The sequence below is a fragment of the Miscanthus floridulus genome, chromosome 19 (assembly GCF_019320115.1).
Source record: "Miscanthus floridulus cultivar M001 chromosome 19, ASM1932011v1, whole genome shotgun sequence".
Classification (NCBI taxonomy): domain Eukaryota; kingdom Viridiplantae; phylum Streptophyta; class Magnoliopsida; order Poales; family Poaceae; genus Miscanthus; species Miscanthus floridulus.
The window spans coordinates 32,346,300-32,371,149 of record NC_089598.1 but is presented as its reverse complement, the minus strand read 5'-3'; the positions used below and the strand labels follow the sequence as shown (position 1 = coordinate 32,371,149).

General features: G+C 48.7%; 2 protein-coding genes across 2 annotated transcripts; one reads left to right on the top strand and one right to left on the bottom strand.

The window, feature by feature from the left end:
* Nucleotides 1–7,056: 7,056 nt before the first annotated feature.
* LOC136525842 (uncharacterized) lies at nucleotides 7,057–7,410 on the bottom strand. Its single transcript, XM_066518693.1, has one exon. It carries the CDS (start codon nucleotides 7,408–7,410, stop codon nucleotides 7,057–7,059), a length of 354 nt encoding a protein of 117 aa, XP_066374790.1.
* A 15,607-nt stretch (nucleotides 7,411–23,017) lies between these two features.
* On the top strand, nucleotides 23,018–23,383 carry LOC136525841 (uncharacterized). The gene has a single exon (XM_066518692.1). The coding sequence runs from the start codon at nucleotides 23,018–23,020 to the stop codon at nucleotides 23,381–23,383; it is 366 nt and encodes a 121-aa protein (XP_066374789.1).
* Nucleotides 23,384–24,850: the final 1,467 nt, after the last annotated feature.

Sequence of the window (24,850 nt, the reverse complement as noted above, 5' to 3'; positions counted from 1 at the left end):
TTTTTAACAAAATAATTTTATGCCTTTTATTTAATTTACTATGTATTTAACAAAAACTATTGCATTTCTATTGTATTTAACAAGACTATTGCTTAAAACACGCGGGAAACAAAACTGCAGCCCACCTTTACTCCTGGGTTGGAAGCCCACCCGAGAGTAAAGGTGGCCTGTAGTTTCGTGGCCCGCCAAAAAAACCTTTACTCCCGGTGCTTGTTACCAACCGGGAGTAAACCTTTACTCCCGGTGCGTGTTACCAACCAGGAGTAAAGGTATACCTTACCTTTACTCCCGGTTGGTAACACGCACCGGGAGTAAAGGACCTTTACTCCCGGTGGGGGGATGGCACCGGGAGTAAAGGGATATCGCATATATATACTAGTGCCATCTTCTTCCTTGCGTTCTTCATCGATTCCTCTCCCCCTGCGCCCACGCCACTCGGCCCGCCACACCAAGGATGTCGCGCCGCCACCCCACCCAATGTCGGTCGTCGCCACCGCCTCACGCACGTCTGTGGTCCCCACGCCACCCCACGCGCTGACGACCTTGTGGCGCCAGCTACTGCCCGGCCGCCCCGGCCAGACGCAAGGCGCGCGCCACACCGCCGGTACTCTCGGCTAGACGCGCGTGCGCGGCCACACTGCGCTGGTACCCTCGCCTCGGCCAGACGCGCTGCCACACCGCTGGCCGGTACCCTCGCCCCGGCCAGACGCGCGGCCACACTGCTGGCTGCCCGAGGTACGCTAGCTGTGCTTGCTCTGATCCTACCATCGATCTCCATGCATGAAACACTACGTACATATGTTTTAGGCAACGATCATGGTAACCGTACGTACATGTTGTTCACATTTTCTTTTATTCCTACGTGCATGCTTTGATACAGTAGCGAAACATTGTTGGTTGTCACTTGCATACGTACGTACGTCAACAAATGTGTGTATCGATCACAAACCCAAATGTATACTTAGCTAATTTTCATGGCACGTCGCACACGGCGTTCAGACGGGCATTATTCTCTGTCGCGCTAACTATTATAAGAAAGAAAGCGCCAAAGGAACATATCGAAAAAAATTCCAGTGTATACGCGCCATCTATAAGCGCCATGTGTTTCTATGTATAAGCGCCATACGTTTCTATGTATACGGCGGAGTGTCGCCGCCCTCATTCGCCCTAGGGTTTATACGGCGGAGCACCGCTGCCCTCGTTCGCCCTAGGGTTTATACGGCAGAGCACCGCCGCCCTCATTCGCCCTAGGGTTTAGGGTTTATACGGTGGAGCACCGCCGCCCTCGTTCGCCCTAGGGTTTAGGGTTACGCTGCCCTCGTTCGATCATTTTTGGTGGGTGAAGGTTGGTTTGCAGGTGGTTGTGGATGATATAGCTGAGTCTATGAAGGATATAGCTTAGTCTATGAAAAGTGTGCTTGAAGTGGTTTTGTTGTAAATTTGGCGTGTTGTTGTGAACCTCTTCGAGGGTTCCAATCATTGTAAACATTATTTGGAGCTGTTTACTCGACGAGTCAGGATGCACTGCGATTTTGTTGTCACTTTGGTTTGCAGCAACGCCCCCCTTTTCTTTTAGGCGATGCTCATCGTTTATTGTTCTCAGAAACTTGACGCACAACGATGCCCCCTTTCTTTCAGGCAAGGCTCGCTATTTTCCGTTTAATAAAACCTAATGTGTAGCGACGCCCCCCTTTTGTTTCAGGCGGGATCACCGCCAAAACCTACTCGCTTCCTGATTCTTCTTATCATACAAACCAACCTTCACCCGTCCAAACCTACTCGTTTAGGGTTTAGGGTTTATACGGCGGAAGATTTTATGCATGTAAGCAAAGATTTGACGTACTATATATTGGTTTTGTTTTTTGAAGCTAGATGGCCGACCCGAGAGACATGGATGAGGAGGAGTTGATGATGAATTTGATCAACACTAGCACTCAAGTTGCCGGCGATGATGGTGCTAAAAATAACGTGCAAGAGGATGCAGATGACGGGAGTCAGTACTTAGCTCTTGAACAAAATGAGCAACAACATATTGGCCAAGTATATATTTTTTATTATTAGCCATATATATTATCATATGTCTTATGTGTGCTCAAGACATTAAAAATAATGTTTATGTTTTGTAGCCCTCTAGATCGACATCAACAACTACAACGAAGAGTAAAAATGTTCGAGGTCCCAAAAAGCCATTGGAGGGCCGCTTCATCATCTCAGAATTCAATGTGGATACAGGAGAACCGAGGGGGCGAATAAAATGAAATTCGTGCACCACTGTGGTTACCTTGTATGGGACCAGCTCTCGATCAGTACCTGCAAATGGAAGAAGAAGACCAATGCTCCTCATATCAGTTTTGTCTCCGATCGTGACAAGACGTTAATTTGGAAAGATGTCTTGGTACATTTCACGCTCCAAACAGATGGTTATGATGATATAATAGATGGTGATGAATTGAAGGAGCGAGTTAGAGATTGGGCAATGAAGAAGATGGCCACCCAGTTTTAGACTTGGAAGAAACACCTATACACGACGTATGTCAAGAAGAACATAGCACCAGATTTTACTGTCCCAGGCCTGATCTCAAAGTAGAGGCCCTATTGGGATGAGTTTGTATAGTACAAGACTTCGGAAGAGGGTGTGAGTCAGGTGATAAAGAACCAACGTAATGCCCAACAGAAGACATACCACCATAACTTAGGATTAGGTGGCTACCCGACTGCCATTAAGAAGTGGAACAAAATGGAAGCAGACCTTCATTCCAAGGGTATCACACCAGAATCACTCGAGTGGGGAGAACATGCAAAGAATTGGTTTTTTGCTCATGGGAGAACACTGGACCAGGAGACAGGGAAGTGCGATTATGGCGCAAGACTGCAAGAAGCAGCAGAAAGATTGTTTTATGCTCAGAGAGCTACTGCTAGTGGTGCGTTCAGGCCCAATAGAGAGAAGGATGAGCTGACATATGCCATTGGGACTATTGAACATGGTGGCCAAACTAGAGGCAAAGGAAGTGTCTCGTGGGAGCATGGATTCCCTCAGGACAGACCTTCCTACAGAAGCCGCCAGAGAAAGAAGGAAGAAGAGGCACAGTGGCTCCAGATGTTGGAGGAAGCGGTGCGTGAAGCATAGGAGCGGGAAAAAAACCTTGAAGCGAGAATATAGGAGGAAATCAGAAGGCAAGTGCAAATAGCAGTGAGTGCAAGCAAGCAGGCATCAGAGCGAGGAATCAACATTAGCCAATCTATTTAGTTGAAAAGCAGTTGCGCTTCCATGGAGATACCAAATCAAGTGGACACAGGACTGCGCTTCCCTGTGGATGACGTCACTGAACCTTGTACAGCGTGTGAGCTACACATTCCGAAGGGGAATTCCACAATCAAGGTGGCTATCGGTCTTGTTAATCCTATCGACTGAACCAAGACACCAAGGATTCATGGGAATATAATCCAAGAAGGATATGCTACCATCTTGGTACATAAAGCTGAAAAAGGTTTTAGTGATTTGCCACTTGACATTCCTAGAGGTGATGGCGAGGAGACTCTAGGAGAAGCAGAGAAGACATTCATTCTATGGCGCAAGCGCTACATCATCATTCCCAGGATGTTGGCTCCACCTCCTCCTGAACTACCTCACCATAGGTACGTGCGGATGAAAACACTACATCATTAATTTGTATTGGCTTAAATAATTAACAATCTGCTCATAATAATATGTCATTCCTTTTTTTTGTAGCAGATCCTCCCCCAACCTAAATCCAATTGTTCAATCACCAGATCATCATAGTGCTCTGTACGATGACATTGTGTTGGAAGGCGAGGCTGCATCCACACCATCTCCAAGGAGGTCTCCAACGCCACAGCCGCCACCTCCAAGGAGGTCTCCAACGCCGCTGCCAACACCTCCAAGGAGGTCTCCAACACCTCCCCCACCCCCGCCTACCAAGAAGCCTAGCAAGAGGCCAGCCCCGCAAACGAAGAACCAGTCCCCACCGGCAAAGAAAGTCATCGTGAAACCAAGGGCTATTCCCAAAATAATATCTAAAGAGAAGGAAGAAGGAACTGATGCATATAAAAAAGATATGTCTAGATTCTATGACAAACTTAAAAAGAATCAAGAAGCAAGGAGAAACCCGGAGAAACCGTACTTCTTCGTAGCTCCAGATATTCTAAGAAAAAGGGTGGCTTCTTACCAGCAACAACAGCGGGAATCTCGTAAGCCGTCCAAATCAACGTTATCAGACTATGACCGCACTCTCACCAAGTCAATTGAGGCGGCACAGAAAAAGAAGCGGGCAGGGAAAGGAGTTGCCCAACTCGGACAACAAGCGCACCAATCAGTCCCCCCACTAGTTGTTGGTAATGAATATGGTTCGAATTTAGGATTAATGCATCAGGCAAACATACCTCCGGATATCGATTTGGGTCACCTTGGTGAATTTATTGATGAGACTGGTCTCGGCCTTTACCAGATGTTTGGTGATGGAAACATTGAGAGTGCAGCGGAGGTTGATATTTGGAAGAAAAAATTTGTACTAGGCTAGAGTCTATACAACCCTCAAGCCTTATCTGATCTGGGGGACGCAAATGTACCTGCTAAATAAGTGGTACATGCAGGCGTCTACCGGTGGAGACTTCTGCGTTGGTGTCAGAATTAGAGATGAACATTGGTTCCGTGGCGATGATGTTATGTATGTTGACTTTGCAGAATTTCATCAACTATGCCACCTGACCTCTCTGGACAAAGTTATCATTAGCTGCTATTGCCTATAAGTAATAATTCTTTCGATCTATTATTAAACTCATCATATATGTGTATATGCATATAAATTATCCTAACAAGTACTATATATGCAGATTTACAATGACAGAGTTCAGAAAGGAAGGCTGCAATGAAATTGGTTTTGTTGATCTCCATATAGTATTCAAAGACCCAGTTACTCCAAAGACTAATTGGAAGTCTGAGTCAGAGAGTAACCTCATGAACTTCTTAGTGAACCAACACCACAAGAAGGATATACTCTTTCCCTACAACTTCAAGTGAGTGTTAATAATGTCGATCATCCTTAATGGCTTATATGTTGATTCTAGTTAATTAATGAGTGTTATGCGTTATATCCTATAAACACATGCAACAATTACTGTATATTGATGGACATCGATCTGGTGAAAAGTCACTTGATAATCTATGACTCGATGAGAAAACCACAACAAGACTACCAAGATATGATAGATATTATCTAAATGTAATTTCGGTATCTTTAGCAACTATATATACACACAAACATGATGATTAACTATATCTGTTGACGTGGCAAATTTTTTATTGGGCAGTGTTTAGAAAACCTTTATTGAGAAGCAACATATGGGAAAATGCAAAGCGCCACTGAATGTAATCCCTTTGAAAGTAAGTCTCCTAAATCGCATCATCTTTATTAATTAAACATATAGCTTTCACCGGATCACCAGATTGGATGATAAATCTTTTTCTCGTAAAGTGGTGTCTGAGGCAGGAACAGGGGAACAACTACTATGGTTACTATGTTTGCAAGTTTATCAAGGTGGTCTCCTAAAGAACTCCTACAGAGAGACTAAAAGTACGTTAAAAATACACTATATATTCATTTAATTATTATTATTGATTGTGTTACTATGTCTTTATTTATATATATATATATGTACATATATTAATTTATTTTCCTTTAATTCAAACCTGTAGACTCGATGGTTGGAGGAAAAGGTCATACGGCAAGACCAAATCAAAGTAATTCAAGAGTTTATAGCCGGATTTTTTAATGAGCAGGTCATCGATTCCAAGGGCGAGTTCTACTTCGACCCAACACTGCCATGGAAGCCAAGCTAGAGGATGAGAGAAAACTTGTTATATCACAACAACTGTAATGCAATCTTTTTGTAATATATGCACATGAAATAATATAATGTAAAATACACATATGCATGCATGCATGTAAATATATATATGAAGCATGCATGCATGCATATATATATATATATATATATATACATATATATATATATATACATATATATATATATATATACACATATATATATATATATACACACATATATATATATATATACATATATATATATATATATTTCTATGCTTGAATTGTGTGATTTAATACGTTCATTGTGCTTGAACCGAAACATACTATACGCGCGTATAAATGTATAATTAGCATCGTACAATACGACTTCGAAAACCTATTTTGAAAAGAAAACAAAAAAATGAAAAGAAAAGAAAAAAGAAAAAAAACCTTTAGTTCCAGTTCGTATTACCAACCGGGACTAAAGGTGCCGGCCATCGTGGCATGTCAGGAGACACCTTAAGTCCCGGTTGATGTTACCCACCGGGACTAAAGGACCCTCTTTAGTCCCGGATGTTTGCTCCCGGGTAGGGAACTAAGACTAGAGGGGGTTCCCCACCGAGAGTAAAGCTCTGTTCTCTACCAGTGCTAGGCTATAGTTTAGTCCACGTGGTTGGCTAAAAGGCAAGGTTTGTCGCATGCACAGTTCACATCTGGAATCATCAACATTACAGTTATCGAAAAAAAAAATCTAAAATTCCAGCGACTTGATTTTTGGGGTCCATGCAATATAGGGTCTAAACAATCATGTTAGTCCTGTTAGGACCTTGAACCTTATACTTCTGATGAAATACGAGAAAATATAAGGCCAACTTTTCCAAATGCACGATTCCATGTAAGGGGCCGGGCGCCGAAGTACGACTGAAGAGAAAAACCGAATCTGATTGTTCTAAAACCACTTTTCATTGAAAGCTAGTACTAGGGAATAAACCCGAATTTTTTATTATTTGGCCTTTTTTTCGAAAGTTTCTCTCAAATGGACCCCTAGCGGAAACAATTCCAGAAATGAACCCTTGGCTCGGCGCCAGAGTGACTGGCGCCGAGCTCGGCGCCACGGTCACTGGCGCCGAGATCCTAGGCACGGGAAATTGGTCTGCCAGAGGCTCGGCGCCAGAGTGACTGGCGCCGAGCTCGGCGCCAGTCACTCTGGCGCCGAGCCCCTAAATATCTACCAGCCGACCCTTCTTCTTCCCCATCTCGCCCTAGCCATCTCTGCCCGCGCCGTCGCCGCTCCACCGCCGCGCCCGCGCCCACGCCCGCGCGCGCCACGCCGCGCCGCGCGCGCCCACCCACGCCACCGCTGCTCCGCCTGCCCACGCCGCTGCTGCTCCGGTGGCCGAGCCCGCGCCGCGCCGCTGCCTCCGCTCCCTCGCCCGAGCCCGCACCGCGCCGCCGTGCCCTCGCGCTGTTGCCCGTTGGTTGGCTGCAGTGCTGAGCCGCCACGCCCTCCACCGCCGTCCTCGCCTTTGTCTCCACCGGCGGCCTCGGCCTCGCCCCGTCTTGCCCCCTCCACCGCCGGCATCGCCCCGCCTTGCCAACGTCCACCACCGCCCTCGCCTCGCCCCGCCTCCCACGCCCGTCGAGCCGGTCTCGCCGCGCGGAGCGCCGGGCACCCTACGACCGCCGCGCGCCACCTCTATCGTTGGTCGCGCCACCGCAGGCCTGGATCTTTGCCTTGACCTACGCCCATCGTCCGTCGACCCAGAAAGGTAAAAAATATGAATATACAATGTACCTATTTAGTTGGTGTTTGTTATTTACTAGTTATACTATGATGACTTAGTTAGTTGATTTAGTGAGATATATATGTAGATAGATAGAAACATAGATACATTAGTAAATAGATATAGTTAGATAGCTACTTAGATATGTAGTTATATTTGTAGTTAACTACATATGATCTTGCTATTTAGTGAGTACACTATAAATATATACGTAGTTATTATCATGATTACTTAGTTTGTAGTTAGAAAGTACTTGTTAGGTACTATCTATCGTCTAATTTGGACTAAAGGACATGTGTTTCGTTACATTTTTGAAATAGATGAACAACCTAGTGACCATATATCATGGAGGCACGGTTGAAAGCGATCGTTATGGATATGTTGAGTTTCTTGACATGTAAAGCGTGCCTGTGCTATTCAATGATAGGCCTTCATTTAGTGATATGGTTGCAAGGGCTCGGGAGGAACTGCATTGCTTTGGAGATGATGATATTGCAGTTGATGGTGTACTGCACCTAGATTGTCCTCTGAGCATCTTCAGGCGAATGATCTCAATTGGTTGTGTGGATCAGTGGGACAACTATGTGAGATCGGCTATGAAGAGCTAGCTGCAATGTTTGGACGTGGTTGTTCGTCGGGTGTTAGTTGATCCAATCCCTCATGGGTTTACCCCAGCAATGGATCATCCGGCACACATCGACCCTCCCATTCCGGAACCTTACCTACATGTGCAGATTGCGCCTACAGTTCCTGATGCTCAATCTGCCCCCAATGCGTTATTTGGAGATGGTTGTCATACTCATGTTTTCGTGGCAGATCCTCCTTATGAGATCCCTTTAACACAGAATCATCCGAGTAAGTGTCTTAACCGTATGGTTTTTGGGAGCTTATCCCGTTCCTTACATCTATTTGTTTCATTCTTTCCTCATTTCTGTAATGACGTTGCAGGAGAAATTCCTGACAATATGGATGTGCCCCATGTTGCTGCGCAAGTGCACTTTTCAGATGGATTTTGTGGCTCCAATAATGTTAAATTATGAATGATTCGGAGCCATATGAGATGGCTAGGGCTCTTAATTCTGATGATGATCGTCCTGTTGGAGAGCTGACGGAGAGTGATATTGAGATGATGAGGCGTATCTTTCCCGACCGCCGTGATCCTAGAGTTCATGAGTTTAGTGATCTTGCTCATTCTGATCTGGCGTTTGCAGAAGGATGTGATGATGAGCTCCTAGAAGCTCCTGAGGCCGGTCCTAACATGGTAATTAAGGAGGGGAGGGTGTTCAGTGACCTCCCTGCTTTGAAGAGGTGGTTGCAGGCTTTTGCAGTGATACGAAAGAGACCTTATAAGGTATTGCATTCATATGTGGAGCACCGTTACACAGTTGTGTGTGACAAGGAACGCTGCCCATGGAGGGTTTGTGCAAGGAAGCAACAGGTGACCGGAAAATGGAAGATCACAAAAGTTGTTGGGCCACACAATTGTGTTGACCATGAGTTGACACTGAGGCATCGGCAGTTGACATCTACCCTCATTGCCAAGTGGTTGATGGGAATTTTATAGGGAGAACCCAACATGAAGGTGAGAACAATTATCAGGACCGTTGAGGCGTTGTATGGAGGATATGTGATAACTTATGGTAAAGCATGGAAGGCTAAGCAGCGAGCGTGGAAGATGATATATGGGGACTGGGAGGATGGGTATGAGCAGCTGCCAGTTCTTTTCAATGCAATCAAAGCGGTGAATCCAGGCATACATTATGAGTACATCCCAAAACCTAATGCATGGAAGGATGGGAGGCAGATATTTTTCCATGCCTTCTGGTGCTTTCCTCAGTGTGTCGAGGCCTTTAGGCACTGTCATCCCATCTTCTACATTGATGGTACGTTCTTGATTGGCAAATACCAGGGCACACTTCTTATAGCCATATCCTATGACGCGAACAACAAGTTGGTTCCTTTGGCATTTGCTTTGGTTGAGAAGGAGAACAATGATAGTTGGGGATGGTTCTTGAGGCTAGTCCAGATACACGTGGTTGGCCCTGGTAGGGAGGTTGGCGTCATATCTGATAGGCATCAGGGCATACTTAATGCCGTGCGAGAGTAGTTAGAGGGGTATGCACCTTTGCACCATCGTTGGTGTACTCAACACCTTGCCGAGAATCTACTACGGAAGGACGGTGTCAAGAAAAACTTTGATCTGTTCTAGGAGGCTGCTCGATAGCTTGAGGACAAGTACTTTAGGGAAAAGTTGGAGCAGGTTAGAACCACATCAAATGCAGAAGGTAGACAATGGCTCACAAGTTTGATGAGGGATTTGGAGAAATGGACAAGAGCTCATGACGACGGTGGCTAGAGGTACGAGTTTCAGTGCAGCAACATGGCAGAGTCATTCAATAAGTTGCTATTGGGGATACGTGGTATGCCCATGAATGCAATTGTTCAATTCACCTTCTATAAGCTTGTTGCCTGGTTCAACGATAGACACGCCCATATATTGCAGTTGAGGAGTGATGGAGAGATATGGGCTCCAAAACCAAAGGCACACCTAGAGAAGGCAAGAGAAAGGGCTGGCACACATAAGGTTGCATGCTTTGACCATGCCACAGGGACTTATCAGGTCAAGCATAGGGGCGGTACAACATCCGACGGCGAGGTCCGAGAGTCAAGGATACATGTGGTTGTCCTCCAAGATTTCAAGTGCACTTGTGGTAAACCAAGGCAATACCACTTTGTATGTTCGCATTTGGTGGCAGTAGCTAGGCATCACAACTATAATATCGAGAGGAGGATACCTCATGAATTCAGTGTCAACATGCTTGTGAACACATGGAGCCCTCGCTTCATGCCTTTCCGGGACCCTAGAGAGTGGCCTCCATATGATGGGCCGAAGTACATTGCGGATCCAGCTTACCGTTAGAACAAGCATGGATCAAGGCAGAGGACGAGACATAGGATGGTTATGGATCAGATACCTGGAAGAACTAGGCATGGGAGAGGAACTCCATTTGTTATTGATCCCAAGCAGCACGAGTGCGGCAAGTGCGGTAGACTTGGCCACAACTCACGAAGTTGCCATTAGCAGATTAGTGAGGTAGGACTATTGGTTTATAGCATTATTTTATATTTGTCGTATCATATATTTAATTATGCATGTCTCAATTTATGCTTGTATTTGTGTCAATTACCTATACATTTATAAGTTCATGTTTCATTGTACATTGCAATTCTAATTCATTCACTTTTTTTGTAGGATGGAGCAATTCCACCTGCTCGACCCGACGTACGAGGAGACCCACCGAGGACGTCTCGTTGCGCTGGGGCAGGTAATAATCTATAAGTTTTATTCGTACATGTGTTCGTGAAGTAACATGTGACTATGTTATATTTGATGCAGGACCTTCTGCACCTTTGTTCTAGGACCCACGGTGGGTTCTTGGACATTTGGTACGACGATAGGTACACTTCTTTCCTGCAAAGAGCTGGCCTAGATGTCATCTCCTTTTAGGTTCATCGTGGGTTGCCCAAGTTCAACTCAGCGGCGATAACTGCGTTGGTAGACATGTATTAAAGTGAATCATTGCCTACATTCATTGCCATTTGTTCATGCGATTGACTTTTTGACAAGTAATCTTGCTTGGTCTTAAATATAGGTGGCGGCCAGAGACTCACAGCTCCCACCTACCTTTTGGGGAGATGACAGTCTCACTTCAAGACTATTAGAAGATGCTAGGCCTAAGGATTCATGGGAACCCAGTCACCGGGCAGTGCAGGTCAGAAGGATGGAGAGCATGAGTGGAGGCCTTCCTTGGGCGTGAGCTTGGCGAGCAAGGGGCTCGCACTTCTGGAGTTCCCATCTCATGGCTACGTACAGAGTTCGCATAGTGCCCCCGAGGAGGCAGATGAGGAGACGGTTGGGTACTACTACCGGGCGTGGATCCTACACCTTTTTGCTTGCGTTCTCTTTCCCGACGTGACGGGTGACAATGCATCCTGGATGTGGATCCACTGCCTCAGTAACTAGGACCAGGCGGGTCAGTACAGCTGAGGCTCTGCAGTCTTGTGTTTTCTATACCGGCAGCTGTGCGAGGGGTGTCGTCGGTCTATGGCGAACCCGTCACTTGGTGGATGCGTGTACCTGTTACAACTGTGGATGTGGGCTCATTTTCCAGTTGGTCGTCCAGAGGTACTGGCTCATCGTGAGTGGTTCCAAGGTCAGCCTCTAAGTCACCAGCCGACGTGGGCGTACCTTTGGGACCAGGCCAGGGTTTCGCACATGAGGATAGACCGGGCGTACATTGAGTACACGAATGAGCTAGATTCGCTGATGGCGTCTAGTGTAAGTAAATTTTATTTTCCATGCTGCTTTTAAAAGGATTAGTATACCATCTAACATCTTATTTGGACATGATGCAGGTGGAGTGGGAGCCGTATGGTGGAGAGGATGCACTTCCTTTTTAGCTGAGCAACGTATGTGGGGCCGACGACTACTTCTATAGGATGAGGTGCCCTCTAATCTGCTTCTATGCTGTCGAGTACCACCTGCCAGATAGGGTTGCACGCCAATTTGGAGTGAGACAGCTTTGGCCTATGCCTCTATTCTCGACTGGCGTTGACTTACACAAGTAAGTGTTTTGATATTTCAAATGTCTCATGATGATGGTCCATTTCTTATAATATGGTGCCACGTACGTGGATTAATGTAACGATGACATACATGCAGGTTGGATCGTTAGAGGAACAAGAAGATTTTTGACTGGGAGAGGCACCACCAGTCCTACATTGAGGAATGGGAGAATATGCATGACAACCTGGATGACAACAACGAGCCACACATGAACCGTGAGTTCAGGCGGTACCAAGCTTGGTACCAGCGTTCGACAAGGTGCAGGCTCAGGCTACAGTGGACCAAAACTGACTACGCCGACATCGAGTCCACCGACGATGAGGACACGACATACGATCAGTCCACTCATGCAGGAAGGCAGGTGGAGGTAGGACCGATCTTGGACAGAGTGGTAAGCCAATCGACTTATTATGTTACGTTTAGTTACATAAGAAAACAAAACTAAATGATATCTGTTCAGAAGTCTTATTATTGAAAACTTTGTTGCAGGGCAATACACTGAGAAGCTCAGTTGAAGAGATCAAGCACGTTCGGCCTAGAGTCAATGATGACTACATACTTGGCTTCCTAGATGTAAGATTAAAAATATTCTTTCAAACAAATCATTAATATGTTATATTCTTTCAGTTAACATAGTTTTGTACAACAGAGGTTGTCACGTCATCTACGCCGTGCGGCTGGTTGTTGTGGTTGCAGGACAAACACGACGCATGACATGTACGATCCTTCCGCAGGAAGAGGAGCCTTGGGTTCCTCTAGTCAAGCAGCTACAGGGGACGAGGAGGCCGACGACGATGACATGGACAAGAGGCACGATGAGCTTAGGCCATCTCAGCTCCATGACGCTCCATCGACTCATCCTACACCGCCTCTAGGCACTAGGCGACGCCATCTGTGTGACCCTTACACTCTAGGCACCAGCGCTCTGGGTCACAAGGGTAGGGGCAAGAGTAGGAGACAATGAGGGGCGTGGTAGGTGTTACTATGAACTATTGTGAATTTTGTATTTACTTTTCTTTAACTATTCGGGACTGTATGGACATTGTGGACTATTTGGACTTTGCATGACATATTATGTTGGTTGTATTATGCTATCATTGTGGTTGCATTATGCTTGTTGGACAATTAAATGTTTAGAATATATATTGATGTCTCTGTTTGTAACTGTGGATGCTTCTAATACAAGACCGTATCTTGCGAATTTTTTGTGTGAACCTTTAATCATACTATACTTGTACAAAGGCACAAATGTAGTACACAGATTAACTATAAATTTATTATGTTTATAATCTAGGAATATTTGTACATATGCTGTGTACAAGAATCTAGGATTACCAAGCAACAGTGAACGAATCTATGCTTTTCAGACAATAAACATAGACTTTTCAGATACACGGACAGCATTGAATTATCACATCACTAATATAGACCTTTCAGATGCAAGGACAACATGCAAGGAAGCACAACTAAACTCTATCTCCACCATCCATCTTATGACTGTTTGATCCAAGGGCTGAGGTGAAGAGGCACACGGATCGCTGACATGGCATATTGATAGGCCTCCATTCCTCCTCTCAACCTATAAATAACCACTCACTCTCTCTCATTCACACAAACAATAAGGAAGAAGAACACTCCTCAGCATTTGCTTTTGTTGTAGTACCAATGTCTAGAGGGTCGTCCAAAGGGAGAGGAAAGGGGAAGAAAACTACCTAGGGGTGGGAGGGTCCTCTTGGTCCCGATTTCTTTGAGGAAGCTCTTTATGAGAGGTTCCCAGTTGAGAGCAAAAGTGATTTCACCAAAGAGGCACCACTGACAGGATACGATGAAAGGAAAGAAGAGTGGCCAAAATGCATGCATGGTGAGGACTGCCTAGTGCAGATGTTCACCGAGGGAATAGATGGAGGTCGTCGTTTCTTCAAATGCCCGTGAGCATGGGTAATTGCTATTACTATTTGTTTCTTTAATATGTTTGTCTTGTATATCACTTACACGACATACTTTTTGTAGTCTTTCTTGGCCAAAGAAAACTATGGGTTTAGTAGGTGGGTCGATCCTCGACCTATTTATCTGCATGCGGAGTACATCTACTACCTACAAGACCGTATCTTCGATCTAGAAAGGGAAGTTAGCAGCGGTTACAAGGACGACAAATAGGACGACAACAACAATGGTGCCGATTCACAGGAGACACTCTACAATGATCCATATTGCACCTGCCCTAACCACAAGAAAAAGGGGTCTCCCCCATCACCCCCGCCACCACCACCATCAACAACAGGAGGCTACTATGGAGAAGGTGCAACACAATTTGCTATGTGGCCACACTACTAGGATGACTTTATCTTTTTCTTGTGGAGAACCCCAGGTTGAATTACCTAAGGCATGTTAGGTTTAATTACCGAAGGCATGGTTTAATTACCTAAGGCATGTTAGGTTTAGTCAAAGAAAGCTATGTACCCAGGCTCGGTACATGTAGTCACATGCCATTTAATGTGTTTCGTGTGTTGATTTCTATAATATCGTATGTCGTTAACTATTTTTTGCAGCACGTGTTCAAATGGAAATAAGTCCGTATCATTAAGCGGAATATTATGACCATTGATAATGAAAACAACCACATAATGAAAAGTTCGATACTATGTCACATTACAAAACATATTAATAGTACAACTAAGTGCCGACAGTAGACAAAGGGGCAAATGCACTTCCAAATCCTCAATCTGAAATGTACTGAGTAAGCAACTCATCATCCGAGTACCAGTCCTCTACTACAACCCTGTTGCTGTGGCTAGGCTCAACTGCGTTACTCTGACCTGCCTATCGCTTGTAGTAAGCGGCCTCCGCTTCATCTGCGGCCGCTGCGGCCTGAGTGAAGAACGTGTCGTCATCCTCCTCTGCCTGTAAGCCCACCTCTACTAGAGCAATGAGCTCGCTCAGCCTACCAGTGTCGTCGTCAGCCTCCTACGCCTGAATGCCCGCCTCTGCTAGAGAGATGAGCTCGCTCAGTCTGCCAGTGTCGTCCTCAGCCTCCTGCGCCTATATGCCCACCTCTGCTAGAGCAATGAGCTCACTCAGTCTGCCAGTGTCATCCTCATCCTCGTCTCCATCATCACACAGCACAATCGGTGATTGAACGGTGCGACCAGCTTATGATCTATGGCCATCTAACTTCTTCTCCTCATACCTTGCACGAGCCACCTCTACAGCATGGTCCCCGCTACAACCAATCCCTTGATGTATAAAATGCAATCAGTTAGCAACTCGATAATATTACATTTAAAATCAGGCATCGAAAAAAAGGTTTTCAAGCACTCACTAGCACATAATGTAGCAACATGCTCGTTCAAGACCTACATATGTACTCTTGTCTCCTCCCTTGCCTCATTCCTTGCCCTCTCCTCCTCTAACATCGTCCGCCTCTCCAATCCCCATTTGTTAAGCCCAACATCGATCGGGTTACAAATACCGCGCTGTCTAGCAAACTCACGTATCTTTTCTTTGTGATGTTTAACGAATAGGTTGACGTAGTCAGGTCCATATCCCTTCTTCCATGCAATTACTTGCCTCTTCTTCAGTTCATCCAAGAACTTAGCTTGACCATCATAACATTCCCAACTGCATTTCCTAGTGCTCTGTTCAAAACAAATATTATATCATATATGTATTAGGAAAACAAACAAAATACGATTTCATGTTTACCAGAAAAATAATGAACCTCATCATACTCAATCATATGGCCGCAATAATGACCTATTCCAAGCTCCGAAGGGACTAGGCCATAGTTGGATTTTACACCACATTCGCACATGATAGGAGGTGCTTTGTAGATTACCCATTCTTTCTTCTTTTCCTTAACCCTCCGCGGTTCTTCCGGCCATTGGTTCTTAGGACCATACAACCACTCCTTTAAACGACACTTCACCATTGAATACACCTAAATAATGAGACATTAGTACATAAACACATATAGCTCAAGATTTTAACACATACACTTTGCACTTACCTCATGCTTGTTTGGACACACAAACTCCAATGTATTCTCAGGGTTTATCATAGCTCAATCTCCGCAATCGCACAGAGGAGGTTCCTCGAGTCGTCTAACTACGGCTAGGTGCTTCTCCTTAGCCGTCATTGCCGGAGGGTTAGGGGGGGTGGAACCCACCGCTTGAAGTGCTCACGTGGATGTCTTTCTCTAAACCAATCATCGAAAAAGAGGTACCTAGGATCAAACTTGTCTGTACCATCGATCCACTGAAAGAAAAAGCACCTCTCATGGTCCTACACAACGAGATTCCAATAAAATATTAGTACCATACTTAAACAAATAAAGAAAAAGCATAGTACAAACAATTTCTCACATTAAACCGACTACATGTGTAGAAGCAACGCGCGGCTGTGTCCAGATGTTTCGATTGAAAAACATGGGCCGGGAAACCACAGTCACAGTTAGGGACAGGAAGGTCAGGAGGAATGGGGGCATCTTTGCTAGACGCGTCGGGGTATAATTCTCGAGGACGACCCCGTTTTCGCCAAAACTCCTCCCGAAACATTTCTTGCATCTAACAAATAGGATGTAATTTAACAAACATAAATAAAAACATCACAACAAAATATCAATGAGAACCATAACTACAATACAATCAATTTCGTTCTAAGAACCAAAAGCTTTTAAAATTATACCCTAAACCTAGGGTTTCTCATTTCATCCACAACAATAAACCCATAACATAACTACATGCGGCTTGGTTTGCTAGCTTTTTCCACGCCTTGAAATGAACCTACGGTTGTATAATACATATATTGAGGAATACAATGAAACCCTAAGTGATGACGATTCTTAGGTTCAAAAATCCGACTAATATGTACCGAATCGATGCGAGAAAAACAAGGAGGTGAACGAGTATACCTTGCTCTTGAAGATCTACGGATCAAATCAAGGTTTTCAAGGTCCAATATGTCGATTCGTGAGGTAGGGTGAAGTGGCGAGAAAAAAACCCGATGAGAAATAAGAGGAAGAACGCTCAGGGAAGAAGTGCAGAATGGGTTAAATGCAGGTGGCTCGGCGCCATTCAGACTGGCGCCGAGCCCCTGGCAGGCCAATTTCCCGTGCCCAGGACCTCGGCGCCAGTGACCGTGGCGCCGAGCTCGGCGCCAGTCACTTTGGCGCTGAGCCAAGGGTCTATTTCTGGAATTGTTTCCGCCAGGGGTCTATTTGAGAGAAACTTTCGAAAAAATGGTCAAATAGTAAAAAATTCGGAGAATAAACTTGATAGAACATTGTTTGTTTTTTATTCGGTTTTTTTTCATATGTAATTTGGAGATGTCATGTGTACTGCACCAAGTTTTAATATAATCCATGTTTTATCCCAAGAAACAGCTCTAGTTATTGACACGGTGCCCATCAAAGCTTTTTATAAATTTCTCATGTGGGCTGGCTTTATTCAAGCAGGAGAGTTATGCTAAGGCGCGAAGCCAACGTGCATGCATAGCTCACAGAACTGAGCTATTCTTATACTATTATTAGTTTGTGGCCGGATTTCCCTCTGACTCTAACGTAATCTCACTCGTGTTTTTTCTTCTGAGTGTATATCGTCTTAATGGAACTTGGAAGTACTTTTCCGTTTAAAAAAATAGTATATGTTTTAACTAGGAATATCCTAGTAAAACTAAACCTTTTATTTTTTTTCAAAAACAAAAACACAGTACAGATGCTCACACGCGCATGCATACCCACCAGACTTTATGAATGCATGCACCTTGCCCATTTGAACTAATTGCTTTGTTATCTGAATGTGACAAGAAAAAGTAGAAGCGGGAGAAATGAAACAAGATTGGGCCTAGTTGGGTGAGGCCAGCCCATGCCGTGAAAAGAGCACACGTAGCAGACGACAGGCCCAAAACGCTGAGACCCGAGCCAAACGGACAGCGAGCGTGAGCTGGCAGCTGCGAAAACTCCAGCAAGCAACACTGCCGCAGGCCGAAGGCCGCAGCTGCCCTCTGTCACTGTTTCGCTTACGAGCGATCCAGCAAGGCAGGAAAAGACATCTTTACCTCCTGGATTTTATTTTATTTTTCGAATTACCTCCAGAATTTTTTAAACTATTTAAGTTACCTCTATATCCTAGTTTGAGCTTGTTTTGATGACTATTTTTCTCATTTTCAATTAAAAAAATAATAAATACTCCATCCGCTCCATTTTATTTGGCACGAGTTTGAATGACATGGTCTCCTCGATTACACTTTGACCATTCATTTTGTCGGTGTTTTGGGTCCGACGGATTCTCAACTGACTAGTAAAAGTATACTGCGTGCCCCTAATCCCGGATGGTGATGCAAAGAGACATAAGGTTTATACTGGTTCAGGCAATAGGTGCCCTACGTCCAGTCTGAGAGAGCGATCTTGTATTCCTTGCACCAAGGTGCTTGTAGTAGGGGCTTACAAGCTGAGCGAGAGAGGGAGCTAGTCCCAGGTCTCTGCGTAGAGTGGAGTGGATTGCTTGAGATGTTGATCTCTTGCAGTGAGGGAGCGTGTGTGTTACAAAGCGTTGTGCGTTGCTTGCACGTGTGTCTCTCCCCTTAGAAGTGGCCTCGGTCACTCCCTTTTATAGTCGAATGGAGGCATAGGGGCGGTACATGTATTTGCTACATGGCGTTTTGTGAGCAGAGGCGGTATGTCTGAGCCCTACAGCTCGTCACTGTGGCGGCATGGTCGGTGGAGCGGTCTTGTCCTCGGTTCACTGGAGCAACGCGCCGGTCACGCCTGATCCTGTGCGACGTGGGAGCTCCTGTGGTGGCATGTGCGCCTTCTTCTGTTGCATGCGTGCTGGTCACTGTATGTTTGACCGACGCAGAGAGCCGAGGCTGGGTAGATGCGACGGCGCGGGTGCGCTGATTCCGAGGCTATAGGAGCTTGGCCCTGTGCACGATGTGGGAGCTCCTGCAGCCTGACGCAGGGCATGGCGCGTACTGCGGACGACGTGCCGGTCCCAGAGTACTGACAACGTAGAGAGCCGAGGCCCAGTCAGTGCAGAGGTTGAACCATTGTGGGGGGCTCGACGGGCGCGAGTCCCGAGGCTACAGGAGCCCAGAAGCAGATACCCGAGGCTCGGAGGGTGCAGTTGGTCTTGTACGTCGATTCCGAGGCTACAGGGACCCGGACTTGACTTTCCACACCACGCTGTCCTTGGAGCAGGGGTTAGGCAGCACAGTGCAGCACGAGTATCAGCCGTGGGCACAGTACCGAGCACAGCGGCTGGTAACCCTTGCCCCGTCCTGTCCCGGACGGCATGGTGTCGATGTGACTCCCGTCTCGTCGGCCACTCCGCTATATCATGCCGTCGTTCGGCTGACGTCGCGGGAGTGGTTGGATGCATTAGTTGGATGTGACGTCCCGTCAGAGAAGTCGCTCAAGGCGGCGGTGACGGGGTTGATGCCAAGCCGGCCTCGAGCGAGTCGGTAACTGGGTGCTCATCCGAGGCCTCGTGGCGCGGGGCCTTGGGCGAGTCGGAGAATCGGTACCTCGTCCGAGGCCTTGCGGTTTCGTTCTAGGCTGAGCCCGCTTCGGGTGAGCCTGGATATTGTTCGAGGTGGGCCGGGTGGTCCAACCGGGCCTCGGATAAGGTGGGGATTTGCCGGTGGTTGTCTCTTGGCTTCGATATTTACAAGGTCTAAGCGATTTTTTCTGTTCTTGCTTAGGGGACCCCTTTTTATGGTACCTGACAGTAGCCCCCGAGCCTCGAGGAGAGTGCGAGCGCTCTCCCTGAGGTTTTGATGAGACTTGGCTCGCGGCAGCTCCTAGCGGGATGGTGTTTTGTACTTGAGGCTTTGGCGGGTGCGCGCGAGCGCACCCGCCGGGTGTAGCCCCTGAGGCCCTGGAGGAGTGGATTTATTCCTCCAGGGGCTTTTTTCATGTTGAGTGAGGGGTTTTATCGCGTTTGCCGAGCCCCCGAGTGCGAGTTCAGGTCGCTGGGCCTCGGCTTGGTTGCAGGAAGAGCCCCCGAGCCTCTGCTCGGAGCACGAGGGCGATTAGGAGTTTCCCTGTCTTTTTTGTGCGGCCCTCGCGCATCCTTTTCGTTTGGAAGGAGGGGTGGAGTATGCTAGGCTACCCTCGGTAGGCGAGCAGTGACACCTCCGGTGAGCTGTTACCGGGTAAGTCCGAGTGGAGGCCCGTGCCCCATTCGATAGGGGTCAGCTAGCGGTCCAGAGACGCACTCCAAAAGTACCAGAGGGCTTCTCTAGTGGGTCCTAGGGCCATTCGATTGGCCCTGGGGGCTCGATGTCTCCCTGCGGTGGGATTCCATTCAGAGACCTCCCTGCCGGTCTCGGACACAACTTAGGGCATCCCAAGCAATTGCTTGCTTGCGCCTTGGCCATGTACGAGCTCGCCCATAGTCATCCCTAACTCTGTTTGTCCTGGGGTGGCTGTCGAGACCCTCGGAGGCCCAGCCTTCAAACCCTTGGATCGTAACAGGCTCGGTGCCCAGTTCCTTACTCTGAAAGGAATCGGGTGGGGGATATTCCCTTCCCATCGGCTGATGACGACGGGTGCGCCTTTTGAGGCAGTTCCTTGGGGAGACGCAATGGTGCCTGCCATCGCTGCGGTCGAATGCGACGCGACGTATGTGGATGGGACGTTACTGTGTGCGCGTGGTTAATAAGGAAAAGGTGGACGCGTGGGCAGTTTGGTCGGATCCGGATTAACTACACTAGATCTGAGGGAAACTTTCCCGGTTTTGTCGCCTACCCATTTTGCCCTCTTTCCTCCCTCATAAATACGTGATGAGCCATGCCCTGCCCCTCCTTACCTTTTCTGCCTGCGTTCGCCCTTTCTGCCCTCGAGCGGTTGCTAAGAATAGAGGAAGAGAGCGTCGAGGAGAAGAAGGGAGAAGGGGGAGGAAAGGAGAGAGAGAGAGAGATAGCGAGAGCACGCCTTACCACCGTAGCCACATTCTCCATCGCACCCATGGCCGGTGGCGCTGTTGTCCTCCAGGCGGATCCTTGGGGTCCGTCTGATGTTTCCACGGCGACGCTGCAGTCGCTCGTTGATGACGGTCTCCTTCGCCTGGTCACCGACCCCAATAGACCAGAGTGGATTACTCTGGGGGGTGAGCCGAAGCCGAGGCCACGCGATGGCTACATCGTGAGCTTCGTGGCCTTCCACGAGCACGGCCTCGGCTTGCTGGTGGACCAGTTCATGCGGGCGCTCCCGCATTACTATGGCGTGGAGCTCCACAACTTCAACCCCAACTCCATCGTGCAGGCGGCCATCTTCATCACCGTCTGTGAGGGGTACCTGGGCATTGCCCCCCACTAGGAGCTATGGCTCCACTTCTTTTAGGCAGGGCTCACCACCAAGTCGGCGGGCACAACAGGCATGTGGAAGGCGTTGAGGGCCGGCGGCTGCACTCTCCAAGTGCGCCAAGACCGATAGCCCTTCTACATCCTAGCCCAGCTTGCGTCGTCCAACCACCGCTGGTACAACAACTGGTTCTACCTCCGCAATGATGACGGCGGGCTTCCCCCCTATACCGGGCGAGTTGTGGAGAGCCAGCCAGAGAGGTGGAGGTACAGCGTTCCGTTGGCTGATCAGTCCAAGCTGTAGCCACTCCTGAGGGCGCTGGAGAGGCTACGTAGTCATGGCCTTACGGTGGTCATGGTCGTGGCGGCCTTCCACCACCGGAGGGTGCTGCCGCTGATGGCTCGGTGGCAACGCCTATTTGAGATGACACCGAGTGAGCCGATCGATGGCATTCGGTTGTCCGCTGTCGCCCTTTCTGACGAGGAGCTTCTGTGTCGAGTGAGAGAGATGATGGAGGAGCGGCAGAGGAGCAGTGATCTGACCCCGTTCCTGATGTGCCCATTGCAGGGGTACATCTCTCTAGTGAGTCACGCGTCGCTGCAGCCCCAAGCCCTCCTTGCTCCTTACATTTTCAATCTGTTCCCTTATTTGTGTTTACCGTTCCTGTAGGGGATGAGGGATGTGCGAGCCTCCCCGCTGCCCGTTCCCGAGGACGCAGAGCGGCGGGCAGAGAATAGGGCGCACGCCGAGGCGTACAAGGAGCGGAAGGACGCCGAGGAGGCAAGGTGCAAGAGGAAGAGCCTCGAGCGCGATGAGCTAGAGAAACGTCGCTGGCAATAGGGGCGCGACGGTCTCCCAGAGGAGCCGTCTCCATCATCGTCGTCGATGGATTTTTCGAGCGATGACAACGAGAGCGAGGTGGGGCGGGGTCCCCTGGACCACCTCCCTAACATCAGGGAGACGATGTCTGGGGCGTCAGCGAGCAGCTTGGCGTCTCCAAGAGGAGGAGCAGAGGGCGCCTTGGGGCTAGCGATCGCCCGCCCCGGGGCCAAGGCCGACACACCTGAGACACGGGCGTCGGGGAAGCATGTCGTTAGCCCGATGGGCTCGACGGCGGAGGTGGAGCGGGCGACGGTGGGGGTGACCCAACCGCCTCCGTAGAGGGCCGAGGGGGCGTTGGAGGCCGGCGAGGGCCGGCCGGTATCGGTGGACACGGGGGCCGTGCCACTGCCGCCGCCACCGCCATTGCCGAGGACGAGGGATGTGGTGCGGAAGCTATTGCTTCCCTATTCGAGGTAAGTGTTTTGTCAGTGGAGTTTGTAGCATCTCCCACTCGTTCTTTAGTCGTATGCTGACCTCGTGAGTGTTTTGTCTTCAGCTGGAAGTGTCAGGTGGAAGCACCTACCCTGGCGCCACTTAAGGCGCTCAAGGTGAGCACCAGTCCACCGCCCGATGGGTGGTGGATGCGCAGGCCGCCATGCAGCGTGGCGCGGCGTCGGCCAGGGCCAACCGGAAGGAGCAGGTCACCCAGGGAGAGGCTACTGAGGCGGCCACGAAGCAGGCGGGGGAGGAGGCGCCTACGCCCCGTGAGGCTAGGGCCCTCAAGTTAGGTGAAGCTGAGGCACCATCAATCACTGAGGCCACCGAGGGCGAGGCCGAGGCCCCTAGGACCTCCGAGGTCGAGGTGGTGGAGGTCAAGGCTTCTAGGGCTTCCGAAGCCGAGGTGGCGGATGCCGAGGCTCCTAGGACTACCGAGGCCGAGGTGGTGGAGGCTGGAGCTCCTGGGACCACCGAGGCCGAGGTGGCGAAGGCTGGCTTGGGCGCGGCGAAGCCGGCGGCCTAGGATGCGGAGACGGAGGAGGGGCAAGCTTCGGTACCACCCCCGATCCAAGACCCGCCGCCGTCGCAGGAGAGCGCTCGGGAGGTGGAGGTTCATTCAATTTCCTCTGACGATACTTCCCGGGGGAAGGAGGTGGCGGATGCCGAGGCGGCCAACACCGCTGAGCGGCCTTTTCCTCGGTTCACTAAAGCGACGCGCCGGTCACGCCTGATCCTGTGCGACGTGGGAGCTCCTGTGGTGGCACGCGCACCTTCTTCTTTTGTAGGCGTGCTGGTCACTGTATGTTTGACCAGCGCGGAGAGCCGAGGCTAGGTAGATGCGACGGCGCGGGTGCGCTGATTCCGAGGCTACAGGAGCTTGGCCCTATGCATGACGTGGGAGCTCCTACAGCCTGACGTAGGGCATGGCGCATACTGTGGACGACGTGCCGGTCCTAGAGTGCTGACAACATAGAGAGCCGAGGCCCAGTCGGTGCAGAGGCTGAACCATTGTGGGGGGCTCGACGAGCACGAGTCCTGAGGCTACAGGAGCTCAGAAGCTGATAGCCGAGGCTCGGAGGGTGCAGTTGGTCTTGTACGTTGATTCCGAAGCTATAGGGACCTGGACTTGACTTTCCACACCGCGCTGTCCTTGGAGCAGGGGTTAGGCAGCACAGTGCAGCACGGGTGTCAGCCGTGGGCACAGTGCCGAGCACAGCGGCCGATAACCCCTGCCCCGTCCTGTCCCGGACGGCATGGTGTTGATGTGACTCCCGTCTCGTCGACCACTCCGTTGTATCGTGCCGTCGTTCGGCTAACGTCGCGGGAGTGGTTGGACGCATTAGTTGGATGTGACGTCCCGTCAGAGAAGTCGGTCAAGGCGGCGGTGACAGGGTTGATGCCGAGCCGGCCTCGAGCGAGTCGGTAACTAGGTGCTCGTCCGAGGCCTCGTGGCGCGGGGCCTCGGGCAAGTCGGAGAACCGATACCTCGTCCAAGGCCTTGTGGCGTGGGGCCTCGGGCGAGTCGGAGAATCGGTACCTCGTCCCAGGCCTTGTGGCGTAGGGCCTCGGGCAAGTCAGAGAATCGGTACCTCGTCCGAAGCCTTGCGGTTTCGTTCTAGGCCGAGCCCGCTTTGGGTGAGCCCGGATATTGTTCGAGGTGGGTTGGGTGGTCCAGCCGGGCCTCGGATAAGGTGGGGGTTTGTCGGTGGTTATCTCTTGGCTTCGATATTTAAAAGGTCTAAGCGATTTTTTCGGTTCTTGCTTAGGGGGCCTCTTTTTATGGTACCCGACACATTTGCTTTACAAATTATATTATTTATGATTATAAACTTATAATCATTGGATAGTATAATTCCTTACAAATCTAATCGTATAAAGTTTGTACTATGATAGTTAAAAATTATTAGCCTAATTATTGGTCAAAGTTTTCAAAGTTTGAATCTTGATATGCGTGTGCGCCTAGCAATTCATATTTTATTTGGATTTATAT